The sequence below is a fragment of the Carya illinoinensis genome, chromosome 5 (genome assembly GCF_018687715.1).
Source record: "Carya illinoinensis cultivar Pawnee chromosome 5, C.illinoinensisPawnee_v1, whole genome shotgun sequence".
Lineage (NCBI taxonomy): Eukaryota > Viridiplantae > Streptophyta > Magnoliopsida > Fagales > Juglandaceae > Carya > Carya illinoinensis.
The window spans coordinates 19247964-19264482 of NC_056756.1; the positions used below are offsets into that span (position 1 = coordinate 19247964).

Here is a 16519-nt window from a genome sequence, read left to right on the forward strand (position 1 = left end):
CTGGAACCCGATCCTGCTACCTTTAATCACGGTGGCAAAATTATCCTGGATGCCTTTTCTCCTGAAGATGAAGCTCCTATGGCCCACCCTCCCAAGGGCACCAGGGGGATGGACCTTGAGGGAACTGGCCATAGAGGTGCCGAGGTCTACTCCACTGGGTGATTGACGGACCTGGATGCTCCCGAGGTGGGTTCTGTCGAGTCCGAGGTGGATCCTGAGGCCTCCCTTAATTGATTTTGTATCTCATCTCTCATATTGGCATGATGTAAATTTCTTTGTTTAGTCCTTTCTTTTTACAGACCACGATGATCAAAGCACTAGTATACTTGTATATATGTTTTAGTTCTTTGTCGTATTGTTCCATGCTTGGCTTTGTGGCCTTTTCCTTATGCCTCTGTTACACTTTGTTTTTGCTGATTGGTTTGTCGGGACTTCCCACTCTCTTAGTCCACTATGTTTCCCATTATAGGATGTCAGTCGAGCTGTCATTGTCAATGAGGATCCTCCTTGCGATGAAGTTGGCGACTAGCATGGTCACCATCAAAGCGTTGTCGTGCAGGTAGAGGACTCCTTCCTCATCATCTTCCCCGAAGAAGATTACGGATGCAGGTTCACTCCTCCTATACTTGGTTGGGCGGTATGCTACTGAGTACACTTCTCAGTATTGGGCCTGGCATGCGCCTTTCTCTTAGAGGAGGTCTTTCCTCCACTGACAAATCCCCCTGCTATGGTTCTAATTTACCCCAGCAGAAGGTTCTTCTTGGTGGGACGATTGGAGGGGACCACACAGAGGTCTTCACTCAGCTTCCCTTCATTATGAGCTCTCCACTCTTCTTTGCCTATAGCCCCTATCAAGGCTTCTTTTCCAAGACCGCCTCCTCCACACCTACTCTTCCCTCAAGGTAGGGGGGATATCTCAGTATTTCTCGATTACCAGTACATTCCTCCCCGCATGGATTGGCGGTCTTCCGTGTTATGGGTGGTCAACTAGTGGTAGGTGCAGTAGAGACGCACTAGCTGATCATCATCTTGGGCGAGCTGGCACTCATCCTTTGGGATGGCGAAAGCCAAGTGGTATAGCCTACATCCTACACTCTTTGATGAGGGCTTCTCTTTCCTTCCATCATGTGGCCTCCTTTCTGCCTTTTCACAAGCGGGGCCCCTAGCCGGGGCTTTTCCCTTCCTTCTGTAAGCCTGGACTCGCCCAGATACCTTACAGAGGTCAGGCAGTATGTAAAACCAAGCGCACCTCTTTGACCCTCAAGGTCTGCAAGAGGGGATGAGTGGCGTGTAAGTTTGGACTCACCTAAATACCTTGTAGAGGTCGCGCAGTATGTAAAATCGGGTGACACGCCTCATTAACCCACTCACTCGGTGAGAGAGGGTGAGTGGCACGTAAGCCTGGACTCTTCTAGATGCCTTGTGGAGGCTGCACTGTATGTAAGATTGGGCGCGCCTCGTTGACCCTCACATTCGGTGAGAGGAGGGAGAGTGGCGCGTAAGTGGCCTGGACTTGCCTGCGGAACTTGCATGTCCTATAAAATGAGAATTAAAATATAGTCCATTATCTTGTTAGCTACCAACCTGCCTTCGTTCGGCTGAGCGTGCAGCTTGCTTTTAGGTTGAGATGGGTAGTCATAGGACTATCCCACACTCCACCAAGAGGGATAGGGGTGCCTCAAGCCAGACCCTCCCCTCGGTCCCCCAGGGAGGTCTTCATCCCTCTGTCGTGACTGGATGGGGTAATATTCGGGCAACCTCAGGGTTGGTCCCTCTCTCCTCCACAGGGGAGGTCGATCTAACCCGAGGCTAGTTCTGCCTATTGACCCTTACGTGGAGGTAGTCTATTCGAGTAGTATGTCTGACTGAACCAGCTCCCATCTATTCATGTCACAAGAAATGAGAGTAAGGGCAAGGCTGGTGTTACACCCACTCTTCGTCATGGTGAAATGGGGTATGTTCGGGCAACTTCAAGATTCAACCCACTCTCCTCCAAGAGGATTAAGATGGCTTCTAGCTCATCTCACCTTTTGGTACCCCATGAGGAGGTAATCTATTCAAGCAGTCCTAGACTGGACCCGCTCCAGTCTTTGATCGACACCTACAATGAAGGTAATGTGTGTTGGCTACTAAGGACAAACCAGCACTCCACCACGAGCGGGATTGAGCAATCCTTTGGCATTACACCCATCCCTTTGGTGCCTAATGGGGGAGGTAATGATCAGAGAGCTTAGGGGTCGTCCGCTCTTCGCCGCAATGGGGAATACTGGTTAAAGTTCGAGCAACCTCAGGGCTGGACTTGCACTCTCCTGCGGGAAGGTTAGGCTAGCCTAGGGCTAATCTCACCTGTTGACTCGCATGTGGAGGTAGTTTGTTCGAACAATTTGCGACTGTACTCAATCCTGCCTGTTGACATCATAGGGAATGTAAGTGAGGACCAGGCCGGTGCCATGTCCACTCTTTATTATGAGCACGGGTTATGTCAAATCAACCTCATGGATGGACCTGCTTTCCTCCAGGAGGGTCGAGACCAAAGTTTTGAATACCGTACAGGAAGCTGTACCGGTCAAGGTACTGAAACGAAATATTTCAGTATCGGTACCGTTTCGTGTACCATTTCAGAATAGTCTATATATGTATAAATTATATATATGCGCATAAACTATATTCTAAAATAATAATAAAATAAGTCATAAACTCAATAATACTACTTCTCAATACAAATGTTAAGTTTTAATACAGTCCACGTACTTGTAAAATTAAATAAGTCTAAATCCAATTAATAAAATAAATGCACTCATCTTGAGATCACATAAAAAATACAAAATAATAATACCATCTAAAATAAATAATAATAATAATTGATTAAGATCACATAAAATAATAATACAATTTTAACTTTCAAGCAAGAAAAAATTATTAAAAGACATAATATATTTTTTATTATTTTATTTAGAATAGAAAATATTCATATCTATTTTAAATTAATTAAAAAATTAAAATGCTATTTTTGAGGTTAGACATGCAGCAGTAACGTCTTGTCCTTTTTACTTTTCTTTTCCTAAAACGAGGTGTAGTCCTGTAAGGTAACAGCTTGAAAATGCCCCTACCATTTTAACAAAATCACAAAAATATCCAGTTGACTCAATCTGCCCCTATTATATGTACCGGCCGAAACACACCAATACGGTCAAAATTTTAGCCGATATGAAATAGACCCATTCTCTGTGCCGTTAGGATTCCAGTATGCTATATTTTGGCCATACTGGCCGATATGGTACGAAATTTAAAACACTGGTCAAGACATCTTCTAGCTCATCTCACCCTTTGGTACCCTGTGAGCACGTAATCTATTCGAGCAATCCTTGACTAGACCTGCTCCCTTATTGGTCTACACCTACGATGAAGGTAAGTCGATGTGTAATCAAGGTTGACCCGCTTCCCACCACAGGAGGGAAAAAGCAGCCCTTTGGAATTACACTCATGCCTTTGGTTCCTGCCGGCGCCAGCCCGCGGGGGGGGGGGGGGGGGTGTGGGGTCAAAAGGCCGAGGGGCTGTCCACTTCTTTGCCAAGATGGGGATGGGGTAATGTTCGGACAATCTCAAGGCTGGACCCGCTCTCTTTTGATGTTGGGTTGGCCTGGGGCGAGCCCACCTGTTGACCCTTGCTTGAAGGTGGTTGATTGGATAGTTTGTGGTTGTGCCCACTCCTACCCGTTGACATTTCCGGAAGGATAAATCTTGTAAGAACTGAAACCTTATTTCTAGATGTGCTAGTCCTTGAAACAGTCATGCTTTTTTATTAATAGCAACCATACAAGTAATTAGGAGGTCAATAATAATAGCAAAAATACAAATTTGCATCACAGAGCCTTTATTGATAGAACATCTGTAGGTGTTCGACATTCCATAGGTGTTGGAGCTTGTTTCCATGAGAGTCACGAGGCCAGTAAGCCCCAAGACGGTTGCTGGCAACTACCACATAGGGGCCCTCCCACTGCGTGCCTTCATCCCTTGTGGTGGTTCCCATTTGCTTCAATACAAGGTCTCCAATCTTGAACAACCTCAAGCACACTCTTCAATTGAAACAAAGCTTTACCCAGTGTCATTGTCAGTTTTGCTTCTTATCGGATCTCTCCTATCAGGTCAAGCTGCTCTTCGAGGCATCGGTCGTTGAAGTGTTGCTCATAACGTCGCACCCGATAGGTCGGGACATCTACCTCAACTGGTTGCATGGCTTCATGACCATACGCGAGAGTGAATAGGGTTTCCCCTGTCAGCGTCCTCACAGTTGTCCTGTATGCCCACAGGACGGCCGAGAGTTCTTCCGCCCATTCTCTTCTTAAGTCATTTAGCTTCTTCTTCAGTATTCGCGTCAAGGTTTTGTTGGTCACTTCCACTTGGCCATTTGACTAGGATGTCCCAGAGAGGAGTATCGAAACTCGATTCCTAGATCCTGGCACCACTATAGTGGTCGGAGTCAAATTGTCTCCTATTATCTGACACTATGTTGTAGGGTACACCGAACCTACAGACAACACTCTTCTATAGAACGTGGGTAATGTCATTGGTCGTGATTGTCGCCAACACTTTGGCCTCGGCCCATTTGGTGAAATGGTCCATCACTACCACCACAAACTTTACCCCACCTTTTCTCCAAGGTGGGGAGCCTACCAGGTCCACCCCCCACTGGGCAAATAGCAAGGGGGAGGTTGTTGGTGTCAATTCCCCCAACAGGCGGTGGATGATTCCGGCATACTCCTGGCACCTCCTGGCACTTCCTCTCATATTCTTTAGCATCCTTTAGGGCTCGCATTCAGTAGTATCCACTCGCATTGCTTTCCCTGCTATTATTCTTCGTCGGCATGGTCACCGCATATTACCTCATGTATTTCAGCCAGTACTTGCTGGGCTTGCTCACTTGAGATGCACCTCATTAGGGGAGTATTATATCCTCTGTACTTCATCAACTATAGTGTATCTTTCCGCCTGATATCTAACCTTCCTCACCCCCTCCCTACTATCGAGAACTTTGTTGTCATTCAAATACCACAGGATTTCCTATGCCCACTCTAGCGCCCTCGGTCCAACTTCCAACTATTCGATTCCCACGACTAGCACCTCGACGATTCTAAGGATAGCCAATTCTAGTATTGGGTTAGCTTCTTGCCCAAACGCCATCTTTGCCAGCCTGTCTGTCTTGTCATTCTCAACCCTCACGATTTGCTGTATTTGGAAGTTTTGAAAACGAGCACGCTCAGCCTGTACTAATGCAAGATACTTTTTTAGTTTTTCACTCTTTGCTGCGAACTCCCACACCTGGCTAACTACTACCTATAAATCTACTCGGAACTTCCTCAACACCCAAGGACCTTGCTATAGTCATGCCAAAGAAGAGCACCTCGTATTTTGCCTCGTTTTTGTGGTTTTGAACGCCAGCTTGATGGTGTAGTCATGCTCTTTGCCTTTGTTTGTGATGTTATGCACCCCTACTCCCCCTCCAGCCAGGTAAGAGGAGCCATTAACAAAAACTTGACAGGGCTTCATAGGTGGTGCATGTCCTTCCTCGCTAGCAAAGCCGGTGAATTCTACAATGAAATCTACCAGGACCTGTCCTTTTAAGAAGGTACATGGGGCGTACTCAATTTCAAACTTGCTTAGTTCCATGGCCCAGTTAGTGAGGTGACCTGAGGCATTCAGGCGTTGCAAGATCTTTCTAAGAGGGGCTTCTGTGAGGACCTTGATGGGGTGTTCTTGGAAATAGGGCCAGAGCTTGCGAGTAGTTATTATTAGTGTGAACACGAGCTACTCCATATGAGGGTATCTGACTTCCGATCCCATTTATGCCTGGTTGACGTAGTAAATCGGTCTCTAGACTCTGCCATCATCTTGTACTAAGGCTGAAGAGACTACCTGCAGGGAGATGGATAGGTACAGGATCAATGTTTCCCCATACTGGGGTTGACTGAGTAGTGGTGCGTTAGTCAGGTATTTCTTGTGCGCAGTGAATGCTACATCACACTCCTCATTTCAGTCTTGACCCTTTCGTAGTACTTTAAAGAAAGGTAAACACTTGTCAGTTGACCGCGACATGAAGCGATTAAGGGCCACCAGTAAACTGGTGAGCTTCTGTACATCGTTAATGTTCTGGGGAGAGAGCATGTCCAAGACGACATTCACTTTTTCAGGATTGGCTTCAATTCCTCTCCGAACACCACAAACCTGAGGAACTTTCCTGACCCCACTCCAAATGCACATTTGGCGAGGTTCAGCTTCATTTTGTACCTCCTCAGTACGGCAAAGGTCTCCCGAAGGTCGTTCAAGTGCTACGCAAGGGTCCTTGCTTTTGACCAACAAATTGTCCACATATACTTCCATATTCCTCCCAATATGGTCTTTGAACTTTCAGTTGACTAGCCACTGGTAGGTAGCACCTGCATTTTTTAGACCAAACGGCATAGCGGAGTAATAATATAGCCTCGATCTATGATGAACAACATTTTCTCCTCATCGCTAGGGTTCATGCAAATCTGATTGTATCCCGATTAAGCATCCATGAAACTTAGCATACTGTAGCCAGCCTTTGAATCCACAATGAGGTCGATGCAGGGGAGTGGGAAGCTGTCCTTAGGGCATGCTTTGTTCAGGTCCGTGAAATCTACATTCTCTACTTACCGTTGGGCTTTTTCACAAGCACCACATTGGATAACCAGTCCGGGTAGCATGCTTCCCTTATCAATCCCACTACAAGTAGGCAATCAACTTTTGCAGCGATGGCAGCATTCTTCTTTACGCCGAAACTCCTACTCTTTTGCCTTCTCCCTAACTCCAGGATCAATGCTCAAGTGATGTTTTATGATGGATGGGTCTATCCTTAGCGTATCCTCATGGCTCCATGCAAAGATATCTCAATGTTCTATAAGCAGTTGTTATAGTGCTTCTCTCATGTCAACGGTGATTCCTGTGCTGATCCTAGCAATTACCTCCACTCGACTCTAATCTAGTAGGTTCAGTTCCAATGGCTCATTCGCCTCTGCCTCTTTAGCGCATACTCATCTCTCGTTTCATTTTTTGTGAGGACACATTCTGGGGCCGGTGGGGGGTTGGGAAGCGCCCCATTTTCTGGTGATGAGACATGAGCTCCCCCTCCAATGTCCTCCGACTGGTTGTCCGCCTCACTCTGCATTATTGATTATCTCCCTTCCTTCTGACTCACACCTATGAGCCTTCCAAGGACGAGTTCCTGCAAGTGTACAAAGGATACATTTTCTTTTGAAATTTTTTGAATCTCACAGACGGCACCAAATGTTAATGTCATGTTTCATACACCTTCGGACCAGGTCTCTGGCGGCTCGGGCCTTCAATCTGTTCCTGCACATGCAAACAACTCCAATATCCGGCGACCGTGGGGCTCAGCCGAACGAAGCCTCCGATGCTTAAGTTAATATTTTCTAAATCTTGATTATTGACCTCCTTTTCTAGGGTCTGGAAAGCTGCCTTTACACCTTGTTGAACCTAAGGTTTCAAATTTCGTGTAATTATATATCTACACATAGATTTTGATGATAACAAATGAATTCAAAAAATAAAGGAGTCTCAAACTCAAATTGTCTACACAATAGAGTCAAACACATCAAGGAACCAAGCATGAGCAAGAAGGAAGCAAGTTCACATTAAAGTCATAGAGTAATGTTGTAAATCTCTTAAAAATTTGAAATTAGGATTAAGGTTCAAAATTAATATTTTATCATAAAATATTAAAATACATTTTCAACATGTACATGAATATTTTGAAAATTAAATTTAAAAATTTTGAAAGATGATTGATTGTCATCTTTCACATGTCCATGACATGATTAAATGTTTGAACTTTGAAAATATTAAAGATAATTGATTGTCATTTTTTACATGTGCATGCTTTATTTGAATATTTTCAAAAGTGATTGATGCTTTTTTTTTACTTATGCAAAAGATAGATGATTTGTTTGAAAATTTTGAAAAGTAAAATGTGATCCTTTTGTCATATACAAAAAGTAAAAATATTAAGTTTGAAATTTTTGAAAAGTAAAGTGTGCTCCTTTTGTAAAAAGTAAAAAGATTATATTTGAAATTTTTGAATATGAAGTCTCATATGCCTATAAATATATCATTTGAGAGCTTCATATTTACAAACCAAGAGCATACAACATTCATTCAAAGCTGTCATTCTCTTTTCTCTAAGCATTGAGCCTTAAACCTTGTTTATTTTGAGAGAGATATAGTTTGACCTATTTTGTTCTTATTTCACTCATTAATAAGTGTTTTTCTAATAACTTACCCACTATCAGCTCTTATATCAGTAAAATGGTATGTATAAACCTTGTGTGTGTAAAAAGTATTCTACGCAGGAAATAGTTGAATTACCACATGTAAAGTCATTGCAAGTGTAAAGGGTGTTCTACAATGATCCTTTGTAGCGGTGTTGTTCAAAGATGTAATAGGTTTCTATCTCTACCTGAATAAGGTTGAATAGTGAATTTGGGGATGCTCAAGGGGTAGCTTGAGGCGAGGACATAGGCAGTGGGTTTGAACCTCATTAACATACTGAGTTTGCTTCTTTCTTACCCTTACTCTTTATATTTATTGTTGTTTCGTATTTTGTTTATATTTTATATTGTATATTTGATTTATAATTATTATTTTTTTAAATACAACTCAATTCACCCCCCTCTTGTGTTAGTCATCTAGGCAACACATATGCATCCGATATCAACGGCCCATACCTTGTGACCAAGCTGAGGGACACTCTTTGGTAATCCTCATTTAATGCGATGTGGCTCTCTAGTGCATATAATTAATGCAGCATGGCCTGACTGAGCCCGGATGTGGAGTCCCATTGGAATCGTGCACTTTTTCCTCTCTATCTGGAAAAGGAGAGATGATTCCATGCCTTTCGGCTAGCCTAACCCAATACCCTGGTCCATACCCAGCTGGGCCGGGAGCTTCTCGGGTGTACCATCGAGAGGCCACATGGGCTTCGGCCTTGTTCTAGACTAGGTGCTACAATTCACTAGGCTAGGCTTGTGTCCCTAAGAAAATTCCCCCCAACAATAGTTATACATTAAATAATATAATACTTATATAATATTGTGATATATTAATAATTAATTATATACAATTATTTATATAAATAATAAAATATTTTTTTTATTTTCATTCGGTCCGGTCCAGGGTGAAAAACCCTTAGACCGGGACCTAATCGAATGAATTCGATCTTATAAAAATTGGACCGGACCAAACCAAACCAAATTAGGTCCAGTCCAATGCAGTCTAAAAATGGCAGGTCCGATCTGTTTCTCTTGTCCGAACAGACTGAATCTCACCCCTACATCTCACTTCCCAACAAGCATGTCTTCCTACGAAAATAAAGGACAGAGAGAGACCAAAATCTCAGAGGAGATGGATATCGACCATGTCCACACTTTTGGTTGAATGTTCACACTTGATCCACCCTCTGCACTTCCTACATCCACTCCCAGAAATTGAAACTAGAAAACATGAATTGTAACCTCCTGATCCATTGTAGTCAGCCTCGCGGTGTGCCTCAATGGCAAGTTTTCCGTCTCCATAGCTTTCCCATTTGCAGGCTATTAGTCAAGCCTTCGAGTGCCGATCTTCGCTTGGGCCCTTTATCATATCCCAAATCTTCAAGCAATCGAGAGGCCGCTAAGTACATAGACGAGCCAATCCCAGGAACAAAAGTTCATTCTCTCATGCTTTGGAACTCCTTAACTTCAGCTAAACAAACAAGGTTTAGACTTGGCTGATTATAACTGTATCGTTTTTCATTTAGAATTTAACATCTCAAAAGGGATTCCATCATATCACTTATCAATATAATCAATCATTTTTAAAAACATCTTATAATTTAGAGAAAATCTATACATCAGTGACTGTTTACTAATACCACACACCTGACGCGGATTTTTTTTCCCACAAGTTGAAACGCTCATTTTGGCTTCAAAATAGCCCATTTCGGAATTTCACTTCCCACTCCCCCGCATTCGCCCCTCCCTCTACCCAGCACCTCCCCCTTTGCCCATTTCTCTTTCTCTTGTTCTTGTTTTGCCCGTATATACTTTTTTTCTTTAATATTTGATCTATTCAGGTTCATTTATTGTGATCGGAAGTTTGGATCTTTAAAGGGCCATAATTATATAAAAGTAAATATACTTGAGTCTTTATTTTTTAGAGGTTTATGACTGTAACAAGTTCATCCTTTGTTTTTGCAATAAATATTGAGGTGCAAGAGCAGAGATTAAAGATCGCACCCTGTATGAGACACCCAAAAATAAAAGAGAGATTTTTTTTTATTTCTTAAAAAAATAAAAAAACAATTTCATTAAATCAAGACCAAAATAAACAAAGGCTAAGACATGTTTATATCTTCACTGATAGAGCCAGCGTGGAGAAACATGGAGAAATAGAGCGACAAACATCAGGGCAGAAATGTCCCCAGTTGGCTAGATGCTTTTTTTCAAAGTAGATCATCTTAAACAGTCAATTCTGTTTGCAATCCTCAGTGGGAGAAAACGTGCAATTTCATTGATAAATGTGGATAAAAAAAAAAATTATATCATTTTAAAAAAAAATATTATTGTAATTTTAAATATAATTGTATAAATAATCACCAACTGGAGACTATATGTAGACATTCCACCACCGACAAAAGTCACTGCTTGTGTGTGTGTATTTTTTTTTTTTTTTTACCTAATAATTAAAAAATTATTTTATATTGAGTTTATAATTTTTTTTTTTTAAATCTTCAAGAAATTTCAAAAATGTCTGAAAAATAATTAACCATTCGATGACTCCCGTATGATACAAGCCGTTTGATTATAATAATACTTATGGTCTGCGTATAATCATCCAAAGTGTTCTTCATTTACTACTTTTGGATTAAATGCACGCCATTAAAAACGTTTCATCAACATCTTCTGCACTATTTTAGATGCAGGTCATTAACACCCAACTCATGGAATACAGTCGCTTTCCATCAAATATAACAGTATACATCCTCCAAGTTTTCCCATATTACGTTATACCAATTTATCATTTAGAAAACACAGGACTTTTTAAAAGGGCAAAACATTGACAGACCACTTTCAGAATCGACTGAATTAATATTACTTCATTTAATCCCGGAGCTTTTTTACTTCAACACTAGACTTAGAACAGGACAAAAGAATATGAGTTCAGGGTAAATGGGGTGCAGAAACAATAAGCAAATCTATATCGTTCAGATTACAAGCATCACAGAGACTAGCAAAATAAGGGACCATTGTGCACAAACTGAAAGGACATAAACAAGTATCACGGGATATCATGTCAGTCGCAGTATATGTTTCCAAGCACCAGGCGTTATGTTGGGAAAATGATTACCCTGAACTTCTAATCATTCAGAACCATAATTGGAAATATAGAACAGAAGGAGCAATGAACAACTTCATCTTCTTCAACCAGCCATTAGAGACGCAAAGGTGTTAACTAGTGCAGAAGCTTTGTTGCAGACAAGATCATCTAAAAGGGTCGTAGGCAACCAAGTTTCTGGATAAGTTTTCATTACATAACAGATGCTGAACAAGATGCAGACGAGTAGATATGTCATATGTGGTGCAGAGAAGCTGAGAGAGGGAGAGCAATTAACAGCTTCATCTTCATGAACCAGCTAACAAAAAGGTTAACTAGGTTAACAGCTTTGTCGCAGAGAGTACACTAAAAAGGTTGCGCACACAACCAAGATGCAGGAGCAATGACGACTAGATGACTGGTGCAGAGGCAGAGAAGGGGGAACCATGTGCACTAACATGCAGTATGTAGCGAAACGATGCCGTATAAGCCGAAAAATATACCTCAAAACAAAACATGTAAACCTTTTAGGAATCTCTAACACAATAGATCTAAGTAACCAAAGTTGAGATAAAAATATATAAAAGGTAAAAGTAGCAATTTAAAGTAGGAAAGAGACCTCCAAGTTTCAGTCAGCTGATGAGAGAGCCGACGCAAAACGGTGTCCAAATCACCCCTTTTGGCGGCTTAAACACTTTGTAGATGCTATCTATACCCAAGTGTCTAACAATATCCATTGTCATCACATGAACATAACTAACATGATTCTTGTTCGTTCAAGCAAATCTATTAGAACTACAGCAAAGCAGAGATGGCACTTTAACGTCATTTCAACCTTGGCTTCAAGTTCACATACCACCCACCTTTAGTCACTGCCAAAAAAGGAAGAAAATAAATCACTATCAGAGCTTGGATGAAAAAAGAAATAATTAAATGGCATTCAACCTTGAACAATAATGTTATTTCAGGGACATGATTTTGCTTGGACTGCACCATATTAGAGCAGAAGCATGCACTCCTTTTAGAAGGAGTGAAGGTTTTTTAACAGCTGAGCCCATCCAACAGAAAGCATGTGCTGGTTTATTATTTGTAAATTTGTCCACTCAAGCATTTAAGTCACAAGGTTATTAAGTCACTGTATTACAGCATCACATTGTAGAACTAAGACATACCCATTAGCATAAGGTGAATCATGGCGGGCACGGCGATATGGAGGGGACCTGCTGTAGCTGCGACCACGTTGAGGAGGTGTTACACTCCGGCGTCGTGGAGATCTTCTCCCACGGGGACTAGAACTCAAAAGCAAATACAAGTAATTATCAAGTTTTGACATTCATACTTGTTATATATCATGTGCAAATATGGAAAGCCAGTTTTATATGTGAATTTGTTAATAAACTTGCAAATCAAGCTGTTTAAAACAAATCAACATCACACCCTTCAACACACCTGCGTCCATACCCATAGCTTGGACTCCTTCGGCGTCGAAGAGGGCTTGGGCTCCGACGCCGTCCACTTCCCAAGCCTCGTGAACCAATGCGCAAGCGACATTCTCGAGCAAAATGACCAGGTTCACCACACTCATAACACTTCAAGTCCTCCCCACCACCACGACCCCGTCCATCGCCGCCGCCACCACCACCACGACCTCCACCACCCTTAGAATTGTGAGAGAGCTCTACACGCCAACCATTTTTCCCTGTAAAAGCAAAATCTAATTTTATGGGAGTCTTGAGGTCAAAAGGCAGGAGAGAAGAAAGCTCCAACTTTCAAGATGCTTGACAATGAAAAAATCCAGGAGATTTTAGAATCCAAACTGAATATAAAATAGACAACACAAAAACAAGATACATCCAACTGCAAAATCCCCAGCAATTTATGAGAGTTTTATTTATTTTTTGATAAGTAAAACTCTAAAAATGAAAATAAAACTTTCATAAATTGCTGGGGATTTTGCAGCAGCTTGAGATGTTCTGAATGTGATGGTTATGGTACATCGCATGTCTAAACCATTTCTTTCCTATGTGGTTATGGCCATTTCTTTCCTATGTGGTTATGGATAGCTGCCTAGATAACTTGTTCCTAGGCACTAATTTTTTTGAGATGGACGGATATCTAGTATGGAAAACTATCCAGCAGCAATCGAAAAACTCCATTACCTGATACTTACTAGGTGCCCGGGAAAAAGTAATCTAGCAACTATCCATACCCACATAGGAAAGAAATGGTTTAGACATGCGATGTACCATACATAACCAACACATTCAGAACATCTCATGCCAGCCTAGGTAAAGATACAAGTTAACTCCACTGAAGGGAGAAATGTAAAGATGAAAGCAACCTTGAGGACTTCACATAAAATGGTAAAAAAACGTAATTTAAACTTATAATGGACAAATGTAATATATAAGCCTAGGTAATCCCTGGGGGTTGGCTCAAGTGGTACGGGCCTTCGCCTTAGCGGTATGCTCCCTTCAGGTCTAAGGTTCCCACATTTGAATGAAAACAATTTATAGGGGCCATGTCCCATTGGTGAAAAGCTGATTATTTACTTGATATGTGTGATGGGGCACATTACACAAATCTAGAGTTTAACCGAGTAAAAGGCATGTTGCATTTTCACTTTGCATGATCTTCAGGATTCCTCGTCATCATAAAAAAAATAAAAGCCTAGGTAATCCCAGATATCTTGTTTTTAATACATGATATCATAACATAGGAAAATATTTTCACCATCCATGTAAAAGAGAGATCTGATGGCCACCAGTAAGCAGGGAGAACGAATAATGAGTAGATACTTTCAACTAATTACAAATAAACAGTTTTCCCTGTGCGTGTAGAATTTTTTTTTAAGATGACACTTCATTCAAAGATGTAATAACTAATAAGTAACAATAATGATTGAAGCACCAAATTATTCAAATACAACGAAGAAGAAGTGCCTGTACTGACCATCCAATGATTGAATTGCATCAAGAGCATCCCTGCGATCATCAAACTCAAGAAATGCATATCCTGGTGGTCTTCGAGCAACCCAGACACTGCATAATTCCATTAAGAGCTTATGGCATCATGCAGCTATGAAGTAACTTGAAGAAAAAGGGGGAGAGACACAAATCCACCCTATCCCCAACCCAGAGAAAGGAAAAGAAAATTTTCATTATATTCCATTCGTGATGCAGACATAAAAGTATCTCCAAAAACACCAGGTTTAACTATCATTCAACGAAGTTCGTGAACCCTAAAAGCTTTCACAAAATGGTGAAGCAAACAAAGTACACAACCGGTGTTGTTTCAATTAGGGTTCTGCAAACTCAAATTAAAGACCCATACGTAGAAAATCCGAAGTGGGCCCTTCACTACTATCCAAATCAATTCAAATTCTCGAGACTCAATTACAACACCAAAATAAAGAAACAGAGCCTAAAATGTTGATAACGACGATCTGTCTTAAAAAGTAAACACTTTACCTCCGAAGAACACCGAACATACGAAACTCGTCTTCAAGATCCCTCTCAGTCACTCGGGGATCCAAATTCCCAACATAAACCCTAGACATTGTCGCTATCCAGGGAAACCTGAAGAAGAAATCACAACAAAGAATCCATATGCTCTAGTAATTACAAAGAAAACGTAAATTTCACCCAAGTCCAATCCAACAAAAAAACCTCAAGTTCAGATGTGTACTTTCTTGAAGATAAACGAGAAAAAAAAAAAAAGAGAGAGAGAGATTTCGCAAATTCTAGCATAGACCTTGTAAAGACCAATAGACGTTCAAAGATTTTAAAAAGACAAAAAAAATACAAACTTTTTCTCTCCTGCGAAGGATCATTCTCCGTCGAAAGAAACAAACGGAAGATCGAGGGTCTGATAAGTGATTAAATATATTGTGACAGAGATCGGGTTTTGTAAGCACGGATCGAGCAAAGCCAGTTGATGAGGTGTGCCTGAGAGCAGAAAATAGTAAAGACCGTACCTTGCAGCAAATAGATGCTAGGGTTCTGAGAATCGGCACGAGAACGGAAGCAGAGCTCTAAAACCCTAGAGGCGGAATCCACTTTACCGTGCTCTTTCCCTATTTTAAAGATAATTTTTGTGTGAATAATTGCTAGATTCGTTACGGTTGTACAAATGTATGGTTAAGGAAATGTTTTGTTGCACAATATAAAGTTATAAACTCTCTTATTTTATTTCATTATTATAATCTTTAAAAAATTTTATATAAAATATAATAAATAATTTAATTTTTTTAATTATAAAATAAAATTAATATTAAATAATAATATTTTATTTAACTTTTATCACATCCCAACTCATCATTATAATCAAACAAGACATTATTATTAAAAAATTAATTTTTTTATGCATACTTAATTCTTTAAAGAAAAATACATTTGCGCTCTATACACACTCACATTATCATCTCACACCATACTAATTTACATATTTTAATATTATTTTTTATTTTATTTTATTCTTATTAAACTAATTGAATTGTTCTACTTGTTATCCATACGCCACATATTTATTATAGGACAAATAAAAAAAATTAAAATAGCTGTAATATATAATGTGTGAGGATAATAAATAAAATTATTCGTGTATATACTAGTAAAGGCACAACATGTACTAAACATATGCCGGGTTGAAAAAAAAATGGTAGTAAATGAAAAATGAAAATGTCAATACAAATATTTAAACAAATTTAAGGCTTAGTTTAGATACCAAAACCATCTCAATCCATTTCAATTTATCTCATCTCATCATTATAATTTTCATAAATTCTCATATAAAATATAATAAATAATTCAACTTTTTTAAATTTTAAAACAATAATAATATTAAAAATTAATATTCTAATAATATTTTATTTAACTTTTAACTTTCATTTCAACTCATCTCATTTCAACTCATTATCCACACCTAACATAAAACAAATAATAAATTTACATAAGTTAAAGTAAACTTAATAAGAACTCAACAGAGATCATAAATTTGTACAAGTCACTATTGTAGATATGGTAGATGATCATATATGAAATAATGAAAAAAAAAAAAAGTAAAGCGTTAAATAAAGTATATTTAAATTACATTTTTCTCCATTTTTTTTAGTTAAACATAGCAAATGATT

The 16519-nt window shown here is 40.0% G+C and overlaps 1 protein-coding gene across 3 annotated transcripts; it reads right to left on the reverse strand.

Annotated features, from left to right (window-relative positions):
- Nucleotides 1-11142: 11142 nt before the first annotated feature.
- Nucleotides 11143-15520, reverse strand: LOC122311238 (serine/arginine-rich splicing factor RSZ21). 3 transcript variants are annotated; one of them, XR_006242745.1, is made up of 7 exons: nucleotides 15365-15520; nucleotides 14859-14966; nucleotides 14341-14429; nucleotides 12838-13087; nucleotides 12561-12677; nucleotides 12008-12260; nucleotides 11143-11891 (listed from the first exon to the last, which is right to left on the reverse strand). XR_006242745.1 is itself a non-coding variant. In XM_043125697.1 (6 exons), the coding sequence occupies exons 2-6, from the start codon at nucleotides 14945-14947 to the stop codon at nucleotides 12254-12256; spliced, it is 552 nt and encodes a 183-aa protein (XP_042981631.1). In that variant the 5' UTR covers nucleotides 14948-14966; nucleotides 15365-15520; the 3' UTR covers nucleotides 11143-12253. The 3 variants fall into 3 exon arrangements, 2 of the variants coding, with proteins under 2 accessions (XP_042981631.1, XP_042981632.1); XM_043125697.1 differs by having other exon boundaries at nucleotides 11143-12260; XM_043125698.1 differs by lacking the exon at nucleotides 15365-15520 and adding an exon at nucleotides 15197-15355 and having other exon boundaries at nucleotides 11143-12260.
- Nucleotides 15521-16519: the final 999 nt, after the last annotated feature.